The 19,843-nt window shown below is 41.8% G+C and overlaps 1 protein-coding gene and 1 long non-coding RNA gene across 4 annotated transcripts in view; one reads left to right on the forward strand and one right to left on the reverse strand.

The window, feature by feature from the left end:
* The window catches only part of ASPG (asparaginase), a 47,368-nt gene extending 33,784 nt beyond the window's left edge, over positions 1-13,584 (reverse strand). Inside the window, exons 1-4 of one of the 3 annotated variants that reach the window (XM_075753439.1) lie at positions 13,460-13,584; positions 7,144-7,273; positions 3,661-3,772; positions 758-883 (exon numbers count right to left, since the gene is read on the reverse strand). In XM_075753439.1, the coding sequence (XP_075609554.1) occupies positions 758-883; positions 3,661-3,772; positions 7,144-7,229 (324 nt within the window). In that variant the 5' untranslated portion in view covers positions 7,230-7,273; positions 13,460-13,584. Of the gene's footprint in view, positions 1-757; positions 884-3,660; positions 3,773-7,143; positions 7,274-12,698; positions 13,057-13,459 lie in introns of those variants that run through there. The other 2 variants (XM_075753438.1, XM_075753440.1) reach the window with 2 other exon arrangements.
* On the forward strand, positions 12,975-15,522 carry LOC142601981 (uncharacterized). Its single transcript, XR_012835556.1, has 2 exons — positions 12,975-13,108; positions 13,420-15,522. It is a non-coding gene; the product is annotated as an uncharacterized LOC142601981 (long non-coding RNA).
* Positions 15,523-19,843: the final 4,321 nt, after the last annotated feature.

Here is a 19,843-nt window from a genome sequence, read left to right on the forward strand (position 1 = left end):
CCGTATTTTGACTTCAAATAGACCACATGTGAAAGGGAAGTTATGAGATGGGGGAGGGAAATTTTACAGTGTGATGTTTCATCTCTCTTTTGTGATTAGAGCTGTATTTTATGCTCAAGCAAGCTATTCTAGTAAGACAACCCCTCCCCCACTCAAACAATATGCAAAGGCCTGATCTCTGGCTAAGAGAATGAAAATTAATAAATGTGTTCTTTAGAGGAAAGGAAGCAGACCATGTTAGAGGCTTTGTGGAACAGAAATGATCAAAAATGCATCTAATGCTTAAAAATTATTAAAAAAATGATAAAAAAATACAAAAATGAGTAACATAAGATGGGATAATAACTGGTAAAGTAAAAAGTAATAAGCTTCAGGGCTTTAAAAGAAAAAAGACAGCTCACAACCAGCAGCCACCTGAGGCTGGAAAGATGCTTCTCTTATAAACCGATTAATACACAATGGCCAATGACAGGCTCTTATATCTTTCTCTGAAGCATCTGGCCCCAGCCATAATGAACTACTGGTCTGATTTGGTACAGAGTTGTAAAGTCATTAATGATAAAATTATGGGGCAGATCCTCAGCTGGTGAGCCTGTCAATTCTCACTAATTTCTATCAGTGATGTGACCATTCACCCTGGCCAGAGGCCTGCCCTGCACTACTAAACTATACAGTGATAATCAGGATACTACCTAGTTTTGCATATAAAAATAAAAAAATGAGGCTTCTGACTTCAACTTCGAATTAAGTCCATTACCTGAGATCCTGTCAGAACAACAGTTTTACCCAGGTTCTCACACATGAAGGATAAGGCTGAAGCTGTATAGGCCATGGTATCAGTGCCGTGAAGGATCACAAAACCGTCGTACTTTTCATAGTGCTCCTGGAGATGGAGATACAGTTTTCACATTGTTAGAGCAATGCACTGGCATCAGCAAGTACATATTGAACTACTTTAACTGATGCAAGCAACAGCATAATTCTTTAAAGGGTACTACACGCATAATTTCTCCTAAAGTTATCCTGTTTTCAGTTTAAATACAATTAAGGGTTAATAGAACACTAAGCACTAGAGCCAGTAATTCTAATTATGGAACAGTCAAAGAGATTCTTCTATGTATACATATTAATGCAGCATTTTTATACCAGAAGACTGCTAATTAAGAAAAGCTTAGCAATGGCTTTAAACAGGAATGTTAACATATGCAAATTAGTCGTATAGTCTGATTTCTTGTTCCCACTTTTACTTTAGGGATTACACCATTTACAGGAACAGATTAGGCAAACCAAGGCCATCATAACATATAGAAAAAACAGTTCATTTAATCCGGGTGGCAGACAGGCAAATTGCCAGTGTAAGAGTGCCCTCTTCTGTCGAAAAGTCCTCTTTTCTGTAGCAGTATGTGACTTCTGCTGCAGAAAGAGGTGAGGAGGCTTCCTGTTGTTCGTTACTGCATGTACACTTGCTGGTTTTTGAGAAGTCCTGTAGACTATCAGGCACTGACAGACGCAAGAAGGAATTTATAATAACTTTCATCTACATACAATTCTACATAGGAGGGGTTTTTTAATGCAAAACCATGAATTGCACAGCTCATCCTGTTGGAATAAAGCCATCTGCTGGCTTTTGGAGGAAAAAGGAATTGGTTCCTCTATTTTAAGAGTGATGCACACAGTAAACACTGTAGTGAGAGACACTAATGTCTGTGATGTAATTTGGTAACACGGGAAAGATTACATAGAAGTCTAATTAGATATATGAAGTGCCAGCATGGGGAAGAAAGGGGGGTTTGCCATAGAATTAAATGAGATTTCTTTTTAATTACACTTCTTATGCTACAGTAGGCACACACGTTTGGCATCTCCTTATAATAAGACCACCTCCATCCTCACCTGCAGATTTCTACTTGTCCTTTTGCTATTTCATCACTGATACTCGTGCCTACATGTTGCTACCTACTGGAAGTTTCAGGGGATTTCTGTTTATTTCTAGTAAGTTAGCCAGCAGAAGAATAGCCAGTATTGCAAGATCTTTCTGTAGGCCAAACTATAGTGTGATGCAAAAAGCATGATGTAGTTATTCACCAATGCAGTAACAAGATAAGTTTTAAGAAGCACTAAGATCACAGAAATAGTCACTTGTCCTCTAACTCAATCAGTATGCTCATGAATATTTTAAGCCTTATGAACCTTATTAGATGCAGAAGAACATAGCTTAGTTTAAGCTTCATAACATAAAAGATCAGGCTGGCAATTAAGAAGAAATCCCACAGAAACATCTTAGAATGCTTCAGTCTGGAAAGTCATCAGCATGTTAGAGCTGTGCAAAGTACATGTCCAGGATGAACACAAAGTGGCAATGTCTGTACATAAGCCAGACGGTTAAAGATTTTTGGTTTTTTCCCTTCTCAACGCTTTTTACTTGGATATTTGTACATAGGGAGAAGCCGCATTCTGTGCATGAGAAAGAAGTACTTTTTTAGCTCAGGAGCTGTGATAAAACTAATGTGCCATTAAGGAAGAAAGGTAAGTTCTCTCCTGTTCAGCATGGCATTGCATTCTTTGTGTTACTCTACTCTTGATCCTGGGCTTTTCCGAGCTCTGCCCCTGCTCCATCCTAGAGGCTCTCCACCTATATACCAGCTCCCTCTCTTCTCTGCCCTGGCAAGATGCATTTCATAGGAGGATCATCATCCCTAGTTTGGTGGTTTCAGGACTGGAGGACCTAAAGGTGAAAGGCTGTTACGTGAATCTTCAGCATTATTCCCTGCATTATTATACTGCTCGCATGCATTGCTACAGCTTGGTCGAAGAAGGAAATTTGCACTATAAAGCCCACTATCGCAGAGCGAGCAGGAGTGGAAGAGCAACATTTTGCTAGGCCCATGGTTATTTATTTCTAACAGCTATGTATGAATTCCTGGTGAGAAGTATTTTAAATGTTTCATATTTCTACTTTCTTAAAAGCACACAGCTAAGTTCAGACATAGGGACCAGAGCAGAGAAATGCTGATTTTTAATCTAGAGAAGGATGTAATGAATTTACCTATATATGCAGAAATATCTAGGGCTTTAAACATTTCCTAGTGTGGGAAAGCTAACCACGATAGCATTTTTTTTTCTACTGGCTGCAAAGCCAAAGCTAGTCAAGTCTGTCTGGGTCCAGAGTATGAAAGGTAAAAAGATATGAAAGTATTTTCTATGCCAACAGCCAACTATAAAGTTACGTGAATACTCGAATGGTGTGTAACTAAGCAACCGTCACTTAAGTCACCTACACCTGAGGATTTTATTCTTGGACAGCAAATTTAAGTCAATGTTTTAGAACACATCAACCTACATACTACATACCTTATTCAATCATAGCTGCAATTTTTCTGTTTATTTTCTTGTACAGAATTATGACATGGCTTATCATTGGAAGAACTATGTAACTTCAGTGAGTTTGCAATATTTTCAAAAGGAAAAAAATTCAGCAAGCCTTGCAAGCACAGTACCTGTTACTTTGCAAGTAACTAAGCAAGGTACATAACATTTACATTTTAAATAAACAAATATATATGTATAGCACTAATGAATTGTTTTATCTTGCTACATATACTAGATATACTGCTGGTTTTGTTTAAGCAACAAATGAATTCTTATCCCACACCACAGTACCTCAAGTTTCTTTGCAATTTTGGCCCAGTCCTCTGGCGTCATGTTGGAAGAATCAAGCAGTGGTGAGAGCTCCAGGATTGTGTAAAAAATTCTTTTGTTTTGCTTAGAGACACTACAAAGAAAGAGAATTGGAAAAAAGAAAAATCTTAGAGCTAGTATCGGCTCATCACTTCTGATTTTTTGTCTAAATCAGTAGTTTTCATCCTCTTCCGCCCCATCCCCTAAGTCTATGGCAAAAAAAAGGTCTTAAATTTGGAACATTTTGTTCCAAGTTTAGAAGTTCATGCCTTGATGTCATTTAAAGCACAAATCCCTAAATTTAATTTAATAATAAATATAATTTGGGAGGGGGAGAGGGGCTGGCAAAACTAAAGACAGAAAGAACCCAGACTTTGTTTAAGTTTGGAGCTGAGTTTCTGACAAAAGTAAATTCCAATGCTTACGGTTTAAAAATGTTTCATAAGCTACTGAGAGGAATCTATAAAGCTCCCAAGGTTTATAGAGGGTCCACAGAAGAGCTGCAGCAACTTTTTGATCCTTTGATAAATATAAATAGACACCCCATAAATAGATACTCTTTCCTGACACAAAGGGTATCTTCTCTTAAGAGGCTTATGACTGGGATTCATTTTTGTGGCCTTTAGAAGATCCACTCTTCTCAGTTTCTCTGACCTCAAATTTCAAAAAAACCTCTCTTGGTTAGTTAAGATCTTCAAGTAAACTGTTGCCTTTGACAGGATCAACAACAGGCCTAATAGGTTGGGACTGGGGTTTTACAAAGTTAGCCTATTAGGCCTGTTGTCACCTTGTTATGAAAATTTGCTATATGGTATTCACTGTCTGTTGTTATGATGTGGAGTTTAAGAATGTGGTAATAGCAAAGATCTTAAAATACTGGCACAGGTTGAAAACAGAGGCCCCAGGACTATAAACAACTCACTGGCGATCAATTATTGCCCACTGAACGAGCACGACCTTGAGAGCTGGGAAAAGACTGCTCTACGTACAATAAAAACAAGACAAAGCAACTATGCAAGAGGAAAAAAACGAAACTGAAACAAAACCAAAACCAAACAGTCACGCAATAGGATAAAGTACCTGTGGGGCTGAGGAACGTAACACCTTCAAACATCACACAGTGTGTAGCCCAGCAGATGGAGAGCAAAGATTACAAAGTGTCTAGAAACTCAAACATCTTATAAAATACGTGATCCCAAAAATTTGGAGGGGACATATCAAAGGTGACAACGGCTATGGAATCACAGTGGGCTTGGCCTAACTCTAAGCACGCTGTCTGCTCTCCTTGCTTCCCAGGATCATGGGTCTCCCTTTCTCCACCTGCTTATCTCAAGAAACCTGACTCTTCAAAGACCTTTGATTTGCAAGCCAAACGGACTGCATGCATATTTAGCAATGCAGTGGCCAAGAAGCAGCTAACAAAGAACTGCTAGCGGGCCAGCTCTGCCTTTCCTACTCGCTCTTCCAAGTAGAGCCATCCGGGAGCATGTTTAACAGGATCATCTTCAGAGCATTCTCAATGCTTTTCCGCTGCCTGAGGATGATGGAAGGTTCCCTGCCAGCTGTAGCTGTGATAGATACTATGACATTTACACTGGAAGAGAGTCAAAGGCTACAGAAAAGACCAGGATACTGCATGGATGCATAAAAGTACCCAAAATAAAGTGCTTAGAGCACAGAAAAGTTGATTACCTTCCCTCAGCATTCGTAATAGTGTTGTTACCACTTGCTGATCTTGTATATATTTATAGTAATATAAAATATGCAAAACCAAGAGTCAACTGTCAATTCATCAGCTAATAAAATCTGCAGATCGACTCCTCTTATGAGGCCTGTAAGACAGTTGTGTACAGCAGAGAGAGCGTTTAAACAACATGTAGTTTTTGTTCATAACCAACTGACATACTGTACCTAAGAAGTTAGACTTCATATGAAAAATTACCTTGTGGGATATCACATGTACACATGCTAAGAGTAACTTTGGGAGTCAGTTGAAAATCTGCGAAAAGAAAGCTCCCCTGAGGATGTGCTGTTTAAATAAAACACGACATACTGACACCAGAGACCAGCTTCATCTACAGCTTTTGATGCCTCTCTCTAAAAAGAGATCATATCGTTCCTCTTACTTCGAGGTTATCACAGATATACAAAGTTCACAAAATACTCCTATTTTCTCCCCTCAGAAACTCACAATATTTCTCAACTGCCTAGTTAAAATATCACTCGGCTAGCACAAAAGAGAAAATGGCAAATTGCCATGACTAACCTCCAGAAAGAGCACTCAGCAGTGCCAGAAAAACAAGACAAGATTGTTTTTTAAACCTCAGTTTTTTATGTGAATGATTGTTTTAAGCTTTTCTGTTCTTCATGGAAAAGATGTGCCAGGAGAAGCATATTTAGGACTCAAAGGAATATATTAATGTAGTTTTGTTATATTTCAAATCCCTTAAATTATTTAAAAATCATTCAGTTACAAGCACAATATCGTAACAGAGCTCCATTTTTCTTAGCATAACCATCGTATTTAACACAAACTGTATGTTCACATCAATACTACTCCACCAGGAAGTCCATTTCTTTTCCCTTTAACCTTTTTCCTGCCATCTGCCTTTTAAGTGGTTACTTTTAAAAGCTTTACACACAGACCTCACTACAGAATAGAAAGAAATTAATAAACCTGACATTTTCTTTGTATGTCCTGTTTTTCTCCTTAAAGATTAAAGAATATCCGTTTATAATCTTCCAGCAAAACAGCTATAGTCCCATTTATTTTTGAACGACTGTGTAAAATCATCCTTTGTGCAAAGTTAACATGTTTACAGGGGTACAGTCATTCATCACAGCTGGGGGATATCTCAAATTAGCATACTGCCCTCTAAATAAAACCTATAAGCTTATTAATCATTGCCCAACAGTTAAGAAGCAATCCAGATTAATTATAAGCCCATCACTTATTATCATAATGTTGCATAAATTTGGGAAAGACAATCAGCTTTTAGGATTTTTTAAAAACAGGCAGCCTGCAGAATTAAAGCACAGGGCCTATTCATGGATGCATTAATTAGATGTTACTTTTTCAGACATATGCTGAAGATAATTCACACAGAGCTGTATATACAGTTTTCTTAGTTTCTATAGAATATTTGTATGTTTGCACAGTAGCAAAATAATATCCAAAACAAGGAAAAAAAAAAAAAAAGACAGGGCTAAACTCCCCAGAATGGTTGCTTGTTGCCTAATTTAAAAGTTGTTTCTCAAGCAGTTGTAAGACACTTCATTGCAAATATATCAAAACAGACATTCTCTATCATGCCAGACATGGTAGGCTTTTTCCTTTTAAGTCAATATAAGCATTTGTGCTAATCTCATAATGGATTCTTCACATTAAATGTTTGGAGATGTAATTATCCCAAAATTAACAAGATCCTTCCTAGCCTTCCCTCTCTCCAAGGAAAATGTACTTACGGGAGCACCAATGTGTTATCTGGAAATTCATGGGAGAAGTTCAGTTTTGTTTCCTGGGCATATGCCTCGTCATGCAGCATTGGCATCGTTTTCAAGCTGCTTACTAATTTATTGGCCTCAGGAGCAAGTCCTATAATAATAATAAAGGAAGTAAATAAATGAGTGGGGATGGAAGGAAGTGAGTAAGGAGGGAAGAAGTCAAGTTACACAGCTGTTTGCCCATCCTTCCAAATTAAATTTCAACAGTCTATTGCCAGTTTAAGAACATGAAAACAGAATGTAACCAATAAATCTCCGTGCAGTTATTCTCTTCTCGACTTGATATAAATCATTCCTTTATTTAAGAGAAATAATATTACAAATCTCCTCCATATCAAATATTTATTTTTTACCTATTTTTAATTGTCACCTGTGTGCAAATACTGATCAGCAGTAGGGGCAGGAAGCCAATTTTTGCAACTGTAGCAAAAAGCTACCATTCTCTTTTGTGTTTGCCATAGCTATTCTCTATCTAGTGGCAGAAGATTTAAAAAAAACTGAGTATTACTTCGTACTATAAATTTGCAATATTTTTACCTATGCCTACAGCATGGCTTTAAACTGAAGGAGGGGAGATTTAGATTAGGAAGAAATTCTTTACTGTGAGGCTGGTGAGGCACTGGAACAGGTTGCCCAGAGAAGCTGTGGATGCCCCCTCCCTGGAAGTGTTCAAGGCCAGGTTGGATGGGGCTTTGGGCAACCTGGTCTAGTGGAGGGTGTCCCTGCCCATGGGAGGGGGCTTGGAACTAGATGATCTTGAAGGTCCCTCCCAACCCAAACCATTCTATGAAACAGCAAGATACTAGCAGGTCTATGCTGGAAAGATCCATGTCTCACTGTCAACAGCAACAGTATTTCCAGAGAAAAAAAAAAAAAAAAAGAGACAGCTAAAACAAACCCCACAGTAGGTATCAAGCATTGACAGATATAGACAAAGATCTATGTATATGCAAAGATAGAGAAACCTCAGCTTTGAAGAAGTCTTAAATGCTAAGTGCTCTAATCACTCTCTCTTGAATAGCAGGGGTTTTTTCACCAGCAGGTTTGGGACCGAACATCCCAACTGAGAAGAGGTAGAGAAGGTGCATAAGCTGCTGAACAGAAAAAGTCAAAAGCATGGATGCATCTTAACTTTTGTTCACCCTCTCCTTGCCTGTGACGTTGTCTTTCTTTTTGTGGCAGTGGCCCTAAAACAGTTGGGGCTTAAACTAGCCTAAGTACATTTAGTGTGTGCTGGTTCCTTAAGAACTCCCTAATCTCCCTCCTGGCTTGCCTTAAATAAAGTAGCAGGCCCCTTCATAGCCAACTTTCTCACAGGATGGCAACAGCATTTGAGTGGATTTGTTTGGATTCCTGCCGGAATACTTTGTTTTACAAAATATACTTAACATGCTTTGAAGCTTTGGATGTTTCATTTATTCAGCTATAATCCCTGCTTTTCCTATTAAGGATGTTCCTAGCTTTGTCACAAATTACCACTTCTGCTGCACTTAGGCATAGAGTCATTTTGGCTCTGAAATGCAGCCCAGTTTCACATGTTTTCTGATTATTCTTCTGTTTGTCCAACGCTCATCCTCCTCTGAATATTTACAATGGATTACTCTATTTGCCCTAGGAACTGGAGACCTGATACACATTAATATTCTTAAATCCCTTCTCTATAAAGGGCAGTTCCTCATCTCTTCTCTTAATCACAGATCTGTCAGGATTTTTCTGTAATTGCTTGCACTGAATTTAAACCTTTTCTTTTTTTTTTTAAGACATTCTGCAGACGTATCTAAGATGACCCACTTACAACCAATGCACTCCCCCAAATGCATCCATGTTTAGCAGTGTTTTCTGCTTCACATTTTCAAGAAGCAAACATGGGGGGAACTCAAGTGCAACTGTTTTAAGAACACTTCTACTTTATTATGCACAGAAAACATCTTTTGTGAGCCAAGCTTGTTGACCAAGTATTTGAAGCAACTCCACCCCTGCAGAGAAGAGGCAGGCTGTGCAACTTGTCCAAATAGTTCTCATCAACTTCTGGCTGTTCCCTCTTTAGCTGGCCAACCTCAGCATCACAAAGCGGATGGACAAAGGCAGAACAGCGGACAAGTAACTGTGGCAGAGAACAACTGTGGTTCTGTCTCATCTACAGTCGAGAACTCTGCTTTTCACACTGGTGCTATAGATAACATAATTATAGCAACTTGCCAATCAAGATATCCTACAGCCTGTGCTTGAGCAGAGAACAGGGAGCTGAAAAAAGTCTGATGCAGCTGTGTCAGTGGGGCTCTGCACCCAAGAAACCACAGGGTTGGGGAGAAAGACCATACCGTACATCGGCATGCTGAAGTCATCATCCCAATCCTAACAAACTCCCCGTGCTGAGGAATACAAAGGACTTTGCTAAACCAGTTTTATCTATAGGAATATCAATACAAATGGCACATGCATCTACGGTGCCAGATCCCAAAAGCAATGACTACATTTTGCAAAGGCGGTGAAGCAGAAAGTGTTCTCCAAAATATTCATTTCTGCAGCTGTAGTACTTGGGGTTTTCAGAAGTGAGGTGCATAGGCAGTCTAGTATGTCTAGAAAAGGCATAATTAACTAAGTTACTCAGGCAGACACTATTTCAAGATGACTAATCTTTCTAAGGGGATTTAGCTTAGTTCTACTTGTATTTGTTGGGTGGTTTTTTCTTGATATTTCAGATAAAAGCTAGGAAAGAGATCCAGCCCACAAGCCTGAGGAAAAGATCTTCCTGAAAGCACCAACCAGGAGGAACATGAGCACAAACTTCATGCAAAGATTACTATCAGAGTAACCTCACTAAGGAGTGCAGTAAGATTCTCTTTCTGAAATGAGCTACCGATAAGCCAAAAGAGGCTGTTGTAGGAGGAAATAAGTAGGAGGAAGTAGAAGAAATACATTTTAAAAATGCACTGAAATGGCTTATTTGACAGCAAAAACATGAATACTGAGTGAGCCTGCAACTGAATCTGGTTATCACCCAACTCACACAGAAACAGACTATCCATCCTCTAAAAATGACTCCTGCACAGGTAACCTGTAGGCATGCAGAAAGTCCAACAGGTCCAAGACATGCTGGAATTGCCACACACACACACAGGTCAACTGCAGAACCTCTGCAGGAAGTTTACAATCAGATCTCATGATAAACAATCAATCCATACACACATGATGAGCCCAGGTAATGTGATGCTATCAGTCTTGTACATTGGGGGCAGTTCTGCACAGGAACATATCCCTTGCAGAAAACATTAGGCCTATTGAAACTATCAGATTTTAAAAATGAAACAATCTTATCCAGCAACTGGAAAGGCCATGGAAAAGTTCATAAGCCTAGATGGAAATTAGGTAGAAACCTCACTTGATCCCTTCACTTTGAGCAGTTGCTGCTAGGAAAGGTTTCATGCAGCTCAAGGAAGCTACTTCTGTTCACCTTGCTTGAAATAAAACACTCTGCAATTCTAGGTATGGTTGTTAACTGGCACTTTCTATCCATTGATTAATAAAAAGAAATGAGCATCAACTGTTCTTTTTTCTCCTCTGAACCATGCTGCCTTTCCCATGCCCTTTCACCAGCTTCTGTCTGAACACTAAAGACTGCCAAATATTCTGAAAGAGGAATTCTCGTTGCTCTGCTGCTAGATCTGTGTATGAAAAGCAGGTTGAAACCTTCACCAGAGTGTAGCATGTCAGCATCATTGGATCATAACTGTTAGATTGTTTGCACATGCTTTAGTGATTGACACTTGTTAAGCAAGAGGAAAAAAAAGGCCTACAAGATGAAAAGAGGTTATGGAATTTATTTATAAAAGAATGAGATGTGATTTTAATTTATTTGCTTAAAAAAGGTGTTTAGGAAGCTGAGACAATAGAAGTAGGAAATTATTTTAGTATAAAAAACAAGAAGAAAGCCACCACATGTCATTTGAAATATAGACTTTTTTTTACATCTTTGATAGAGTAAATACAAAGATGATAGCCATAAAAACCACAAAGTGAAACAACCCCTTAAAACATCTTCCCAACAACAATAAGGATCAGCCACCCACTGTCTTCTGAGAAGGAGGGAATGTATATTAGAAAAAAACCCCAAACACTAGTGTAGGAAGCTCTGAAGTGAAGCCCCAAATGTTTTAATCCTACAAATAAGTAGCCAAAATAGTATTTCAGGCAGGGGCTTGAAGTTCTGTGATAGGGAACAGAAGTATCAATGCTTCTGAACATAGACAGAGGCTCTGGAAGCCCTGGGATGCTCCACTGCCTCCCAAGCAAAGGAGGAGGGAAACTGAACAGACATTCAAAATTGGACTGCTTCCCTCTCTCCCCCCTGCCCCATACATTACCCTCTTTCCCTTTATACCAACACTAGTAAACACATAGCCCTGCATGGAGTCAGACCTGGCTGAAATTGGTTCTTTTCCCTGGACACACTGGCTGATGCTTCTGGCATCCCTTGAGATCTGTGCCTACTGAGTGAAGGTTTAATGGTGCTTAGATGCCACTCCAACCAGCTTCTGGATTGGAGGCCTGGGGGGTGTTAGGTGAGTTTAGGCACCTACCTGCTGACATTTAGGGACATCTGAAAACACAGAGCATATACCTGTAGGTAACTAAGAAGCTTTCAGGTAAAATGCAGGCAGTATACTGAGACATCTCAGAGTTTAATTTTGGATTTAAACATTTTTCAGCTGGTGGAAGGGGCTTTGGCATCTAGCCCTTTCATCAACATAAGTCTGACCCTCCCTTGCTAAGGTAAAGCAGAACTCTTCAGTGATTCCTTGCAGGAAGTCAAGAGCTAGTAGGAGAACAGCAGAAGCCTGCTCAGAGGCAGGTGAGCACAGATGCTGCATCTGATCTCACTCATTATGACACTTGGTAGCATGTATGCTGCCACACTTGCATCAGCTGCATCTGTCAGGTCACCACTTGAAAATCCTTGACGTGGCCACCACCACCTCCAACACCCCACACTCTTCCCAGCAGGAATGTGAGGCACATGCTCTCCAGGTAGCCTGGGATGGTGGCTCTTTTGGGGCTAAAAAAAGGCTGCATGACTGGTACAATTAAGTTGGTTTCATTTTCAGTGTGCAAAGTAGGCAAGAAAGGACTCAGGTTTCAGGAAACACGTTGTCCTCTGCCAAAAATCTGCTCTAACTGGCTGTGAAGGTGACTTGTCAGAGGGATGCCTATCAGCTAAGCTACCAAAATAACCAGCTGGTCGGAACAGAGGATTACAGGAAGGCACACGTCCTTTTGGCATTGCTTACACGAGTTACGAGAACCCACGAACAACGCCAGGGAGAGCGGTCACAAAGCAAGGCTGTTAGCTAAGGAGGCGGCAGCCTCAGGCTCTGTTCGCCAAGCGGTGCATCCCGCGGCGCATCCCCCAGCCCAGCGCCCCGCCAGCACCCCACACCAGGCCGGTTTCGCAGCGTACCCCGAGGGGGAGTCCACCTCCCCCGCCCCACTCCCCCCTCTGCCCGGGGCCCCCTCACCCTTGACGTCCTGCACCATGCCGATGGTGCCGCCCGTGTTGATGACCAGCACCCGCGCCTCGGCGCTAGAGCCGCCGGCGGAGGCCGAGGGGCAGCCGGGGCGCTCCTGGGGGCGGGTACCGGCCAGGGCTCTGCCCAGAGAGCGCACCTCCGCAGGATGATGTCCCACCGCTACCGTCTCCATCCCGCTCCTTGAGGAACCGCTACCTCCCGCCAGCCGGGCGAAGGGGGAGTTATAGGGCGGCTGCGGGGCCGCCCCTTCCCGCCCCGCCGGCCGGGCAGGCAGCGGGGTGGGGCCTGCCCGGGCCGTGGCGCTGCCCCCAGAGGCGGGGAGAGCCGCCATGCCCGCCCTCCGGAGCGACCCGCGAGGAGGCGGTGGCGGGAGATCGGGGGCTGCGGCCGGCCGCGAGGTACAGCCGGGGGGCGGCGGTGGGGCCCCTGGCCCCGGGGGAGGTGAGGGACAGGAGAGAGGTCAGGTCGGGCTGGGCCGGGCCGAGCCGAGCCCCGGCACCGCCGCCAGCGTGCGGCACCACCCCTTGTACTTTGCGCCGCTGCGGCCGCAGGGAAGCGCCAGCCCGCGGGGGGAAACGTCAAGGTCCTTCATGCTTGAAGGTGAAGCAAAGAGCAGCGGCGCGTTTTAGGCCTGGAGAGGGGAAGGGGGTAAACCGGGCTCGAGGTCACCCCTGGCGAGAAGACCTGCGTCATCCCTTCTTTTTTCCAGAAAGCTTTCGGGGAAGAAGGCGGGAACTTCTTCTGGTTACCTGGCCTCTGAGGTGACTGTTCCTACCAAGCGTCTCCAAAAGCGGGCAGCGCGGCGTGGGCAGCCACCCCTGCCCTCCATTTCAGCTTCCTAATCTGGACCCTCGGTTTTCATCCGAGTTTTCTCGCCACAGGAAAGAGCTTCCACCCTCAGGCTGCGCATCGAGCCCTGGGCCAAATGAGGGCGGTCTGGTACAATACTGCCTGCTAACAACTGTAATACAGAAAATAAGGGTTGTGCTCGAAAGGTCTCCTTGGGCAAAGATGAGACCTGTGGAATAAGTAACAGCAACCTGCAAAACCACAACCTATCCAGACTGATCTCTTGGTTGAATCAAGCATCCGCATACAGTTCTCTCATGTAGACTGTATGTTAGTATTGGCCCACAAACTCCTTTATTTGAACTCTCCTGTTCCTTTGAGGAAATTCACCCTCAATGATTGGTATTTCCTGGAAACCTGTGACCACCGAATGCTTCTTGATACAGCTGGATCCAACATGCTACTGGGAAAGATAGCTACTGTTTCTCAACAGTCTTGCCAAAAGTGCTCAAGAAAAAACAAGTTAACAGTCAACAGAGATACCCAGTTGTGCATATGACAATACCATCTCTATCCATGTAGCTGGGATGTCTGAAAAAGAAATGAGAATAAAGAGGAAGGGGAAGCTTACTACTTGAACCTCAGAAGTTCTGAATATTTGTTAGTTTTATCCTAATGATCATCTCTGCTGTCATTGGCTGTATCTGCAAAAAAACTTATTATCTCCAGGACCTGAATACCACAATCCTGAAACGGACTTTTTCCATACAGTAGGGATACTTTAAGAGTCTTTGCTGATACAGAGAAGAACATAAATAGGTGTAGGAAACAGTGACAAGGTGTACACATCTATCTCATTTCAGTGTCCCATGAAAAATGGCAGCTGTATTATTGCCCTTAGCCCTGGTGATGGTAATGCTGCAGTAGAATTGCTAGTGTCATCAAAATAGATGGAATAATGCTGAAATTTAATAAGGCTATGGAAAAGCGATGTCTTCTGGTCTTACAGTACCAGCAGTTCCTCCAGTCCTTAGTACCTGCAAAGCTGAACTGGTGAGAAAAGAGCTGTTATTTGTAATAAATATCATAACAGAAAGAGTGGTGAATTACGAGTTTAGGGAACAGAAGACTCATCTCCATCCTATTCTAGATTGCAGGCTTAACTGAGCTCCAGTTTATATTTCACCTATTTGTTTCCAACGATGTTCTAGGTATTTCTCAATTTTTCCTCTGTCTTGTATGTATTTTCCTATGTCTTCCTAACCTTTCAGACATACAAGCCCTTCTTCAACTCAAATGCTTCAAAATAGAAGCATTAAACTTCAAAACTAAATACAAATTTAGGGTTTAGTGTCTAGGTAAAAATATTTGATACATCTGGATTAGAGGGCAATTTTGCTGGTAAAGGAAGTGGGGAGGTGTCATGAAAAAGGTGGCATTATAGGTATTTTACAGAAAAAGCTAGAGACGTGTGCCTTATAGACTCTGGAACTCACAGAGGTTAATTGTGGGGAGGAGGGCAGATTAAGCTCTGGCATAAACCAAAATTACCTGTACTAAGCACTGTATTGGTGTCTAGCTCAGATACTGGTTTTACTTCCTAGAGTCATGTTTGGAAGGTATATGGTAGTTTCTTTTGAGGATCAGGTGTGAGATCAAGTATAAGGAGGCTGAAGTTGGTTTGAAGGAAATCCGGTAAGTCTGTTTTCATGAGATTTGTTATTACTGGCCAACTACAAAGCAAAATTAGCAAAGTAACTGGCTAAAAACCAATGAGCCAGTTACTGAGGACAGTAACTGCTGAGAAGCACAGTCTGCACGAGATGAGAACGAGCTGCCGAGCAAGTACCTTGACATGAAACTTGTAGCTTAAGTGCCTGAGTTACTCAGTAAGCCAAAGGAAGAACAGAACATGCTTCCTGTATGAAAGTGCCAGGGATTTGTGGCTCCAGGTCATATGACCTTAATTTGTACCCCGTGCTGCAACTTTTAAATAAAATTTAACTCAATTTCAAGGTAAAAATATATATTATGGGATGGTCCAAGCAATTTCTTCTACTTCCAATTTCTATGACTGTTCCAACAGAAATAAATTTTATGCACTCCCTCCAAGTTGTCAATCTCTCTCTTATACTGGGTGGCCCAAAACTTGGCACAGAATTCCAGATATGGCCTTGCAAGTGCCAAGTAGAGGGGAGTAATCATTCCCCTTGATCTGCTGTCTGTAATTGTCTTGCTAATGCAGCCCAGTCTGTTAAGCTTTCTGTTAGCTTTCTGCTAGCTTTCATCGCTGCAAGGGCCCTTTGCCAATCCATGCTTGACTTGTCCATAGGACACCCAAACCCTTTTTTGCACAGCTGCTACTTAAGTTTTCAGTCTCCATCCTGTACTGATTTATGCAGTTATTCCATCTCGGGTGCAGGATTGTGCATTTGGCTTTGCTGAATTTCATGATGCGCATGTTAGCCCATTTCTCCAGCCTGTTGAGGTCCTGCCTTGCATTTCAAGTTGGACCATTACTCTGCTTTTAGTTTGTCCCTAAAGATCAGCCAGCTCTCCTGGACTCCTTTGCAATTCAGGACAGCCTCACAAGGTATCTTACCTACTAGAAGGAGCCAAAGTCTGCTCCCTTAAAGTCTGAGCCTGTAGTCTGCTCCATCTCTTCCTGTTTGATTAATGCTTAGTTTTTAGTTAGTAACAGATGGATTACTTTGTGGCTGCAGCATAAATCAATGCTTGTTTATTTGAGACTCACCTGCTGTCTCAGAAAAATCCCCATCATGGTAGTCCCTGCTTCCCCAGTAACAACAGCTGCACCCTTTCCTTGAGCATCCTAAGCACTGCTATCTCGGACACCGCAGCCAAGGCTGCCCTTGATTGTCATTCCCTGACCAGCTTCCTCTTGTTTGTGAGTAGCAGATGCAGGAGAGCACCTCCTGTATTCAGCCTGTCCAGCACCTTTGTAAAAAAAATTGTCTTCGATGTCCATAAAATCTCTTGGATTGCTTGTCCCTCCTCCACATTGCCCTCTCAGATGTTGCGGTTGTAGAGTCCCTCATGAGAACCAGGACCTGCAATCAAGAGACTACTTTTCCCAAGTTGAAGGGGGCTTCACCCACCTCCTCTCCTTGATGAGGTGGCCTGGAGTAGGCATCAGTCATGACGTTGCCATTGCAGCCCTCACTGTGATCTTGACTAGGAAGCTCTAAAAAAGCCTCTCAACCTTAATCCACAGCACTCGGTGCATCCCTTTACATAGACGCAAAACCAGCCCCAGCCCTCATCTTCACTGCCTTGGTGAAAGAGCCTGTATCTATGCATCGTGATATTTCCTTCACATGAGCTCTCCCATTATGTCTTTAATTCCCATATCATCACAATTCTTCAGCTGCACACAGACACCAAGTTTCTCCTGTTGATTTCCCAAGCTGTGTGCGTTAGTATACAGGCACTTGAGGCAGGCCCTTGGTTGTCCAACTTCCTTGGGTGCGAGAGAACCATCCCTGTTGCTCTGTTCAGTGTACGCTTCCACCCACTGATGGACCTAGCTTTAAGTCTCCCTTGATAATTTTGCAAGCCCATTGACAAAGATGTTGCTGCCTCTGTCACATGGAACCCATGCCTGGTTCCCCAAAGATGGCTTTCTAGCTGTAGAAGCCTGAGTCCTGCCAACAACACCTGCCATACAGCTGGGTGTTAATCTGCAGAACATGTTTGCCCCCACCCAGGTCTTTCTCTTTGCCCAGGAAGAAAAAGGAAAATGTCACCTGGGCTCCCATCACTATTGCCGCTCATAAGAAACAGAAAGCAATTTGAGATGATTGTTTTACTTAGACAATAATTTAAAAAAAAAGGGCTTAATGCAATGCACAATGTTTGTAAGTGTAAACTGGGGGCTCGGTTTACGGTCATACTGAAACTGAATTTTAGGAAGTGATAAGTCAGTGAGGATTAACACAACTGCAAAATAGATGGCTTTATGATGATATATTTTTCAGTATACAGAGCTCTTTAGAAACCAGTTCACATGAAACATATATTTCCCAGATGTTTTATGTATTTAAATGAGTACATTCCACAAATACATTCCAAGTCATGTCTCTCATAGAGCTCTCAATGGACTTTAGCATGAACAATTTACAAGACCGTAATTATCAGGATATCTGAAATTTAGCTTGTGCTAAAGTGACAGGAAGCAAGAGTATCACAGAATGGTTTGTGTTGGAAGGGGCCTCAAAGATCATCTAGTTCCAAGCCCCCTCCCATGGGCAGGGACACCCTCCACTAGACCAGGTTGCCCAAAGCCCCATCCAACCTGGCCTTGAACACTTCAGGGAGGGGACATCCACAACTTCTCTGGGCAACCTGTTCCAGTGCCTCACCAGCCTCACAGTGAAGAGTGGTGCTACCATAAGATAAATTGCCTTTTTCACTGGATAGGAATCCACAGAATTCCTAATAATTCAGAAAAACGGTCTTATAAAAGGGGTAAACAGGATCCAACTCATGAAAAGGACTAGTCATTTACCTGGATTGGTTTAGGTGAAAGAAGTACCTGGTAGTCTTAGTCACTGTTGGTATTCCTCTCTTCCTCTTTTTCTTCATTTTACAGCTGAGCTTTCCTCTCAGCTCTCTCTCCCTAGTTAGTCACATTTTGTCCCTTAAGTCATGGTTCTTTTGGGAGTGGTGCTTGATGAAGCAGGTTTTGGACCTCCCACTTTACCCCAGTCTCTTTGTTCATTTACATCCCACATCACTTCATGTGCATCTGTCCAGATGGCCGAACACTGAACGGTAATCAAAATCGACGAGGGTTAAAAAATAATCCTGGGGAAAAAAGGTTGAATTGCAGAGTGTTCTCAACCTAGGCAAATTTTCTGATCCAGCTTAGTACAAAGGCCCACTAATTGCTATATTGGACAATGAAAAGTGACAAGAATAGAGACAGAAGTGAAAGGCTGAGCATGGAAAGGTCTTATCAACTCCTATGCTAAGCGAGATGCCCACAGAACTGTGGCCTCAATCCCAAATGCTGGGAGGAACCTAACTGGGAAAAAAGAAAGGGAAAAGGAAGGTATTTCTGGAAGGTAGAAATGCGTTTTTTCTTTCTCCCTCATACAGTATAATAGAATAAAGCTGTTCCCCCTCACCTTGATATAGACATTTATCAAGACACAAAATCTTGTAATTTTTCAATATTCACTCACCTGTGTCAGTGCAGAAAAGAAACTGCACAGCTTGGAGATTCCTGCCAAGTTTTATATAGACTGTAGGCTATTGAACAAAAAAAAAAGCCATGTCTGAAGGCAGAAATGAACTACCTAGTAACTCTAGCTGCTCTTGTTTAACTGTGTGTATTGACACATCCACTGCAAAACAAACATTTTGATTCTGCTGCAGGAAACCATTTTTTTCAGAAGAATGAAAAATGTGCAGCTAATTCTTATTATGTATTATAGTCACAAAGAAACACATTCCATTTATTTCTAACATGGATCTCAAAGCAGTTTTAATTGTTGTGTTTTTCCCTTTACAGTGCTACTCAGAGTAAAAAAAATCATGAAGGCCACATGAAAGGAATCATTAGTGTTAAACTCTACAGAAAGATCATTTTAGGTTCTGTGGGACTCCTTCCAGAAAGAACGTACGACTTTCTGGTGAATATGCTTTTGCCTGTCCAGTAGACGATCGCATCTAAACCAAAAGGAACCATAAAATTGGCAATAGTAAGTTTTATATCTCATGTAATGTTGTCTTTCATATCTCTGATCAGAGACCCAATTAAAAAAATGTAAAACTCTGACTTAGAAGGGAAGAAGAAAATGTACCTTCATTTTAACAAAACGAAGTCCACTTTGAGTAGGATTCCTGGAGTTGGTCAGAATTTCAAAACCTTGTTTTACAGAATAATCAGCTTTTGAAAACATTTATGGCAAAAAACCAGGGTGAGGGTTTTTTTCTCTTTGTAAAAAATATTCAGTATGTTTATTTACAGTTGTCTTTTCCATATAAAAATATATTTTATTAAAAAAATCAAAACTGTATGCCATTAACTGCATACACCTGATGATAATCACTTCTTACATTGGAATATAGAATTCTGAATGACATCATTGCTACATTACGGAAGTGATCTCAGGTAACTTGCAAAATGATCTACAGGAATGAGTCGTTCCACAAACAGACAGGCAGAGGACAGAAGACCAAGTGTCAGAAGACCAATTCCATAGAAACTGTCTAGAAAATATACAGAAATAGCACTTAAATAGAAAAAGGAACATAATGGGGTGGCTCAGAGAGTTGCAACACATGCATTTCCTTGAACTGATACTACAGGCAGCAGA

The sequence above is a fragment of the Balearica regulorum genome, chromosome 5, assembly GCF_011004875.1.
Source record: "Balearica regulorum gibbericeps isolate bBalReg1 chromosome 5, bBalReg1.pri, whole genome shotgun sequence".
In the NCBI taxonomy this organism is placed as follows: Eukaryota; Metazoa; Chordata; class Aves; order Gruiformes; family Gruidae; genus Balearica; species Balearica regulorum.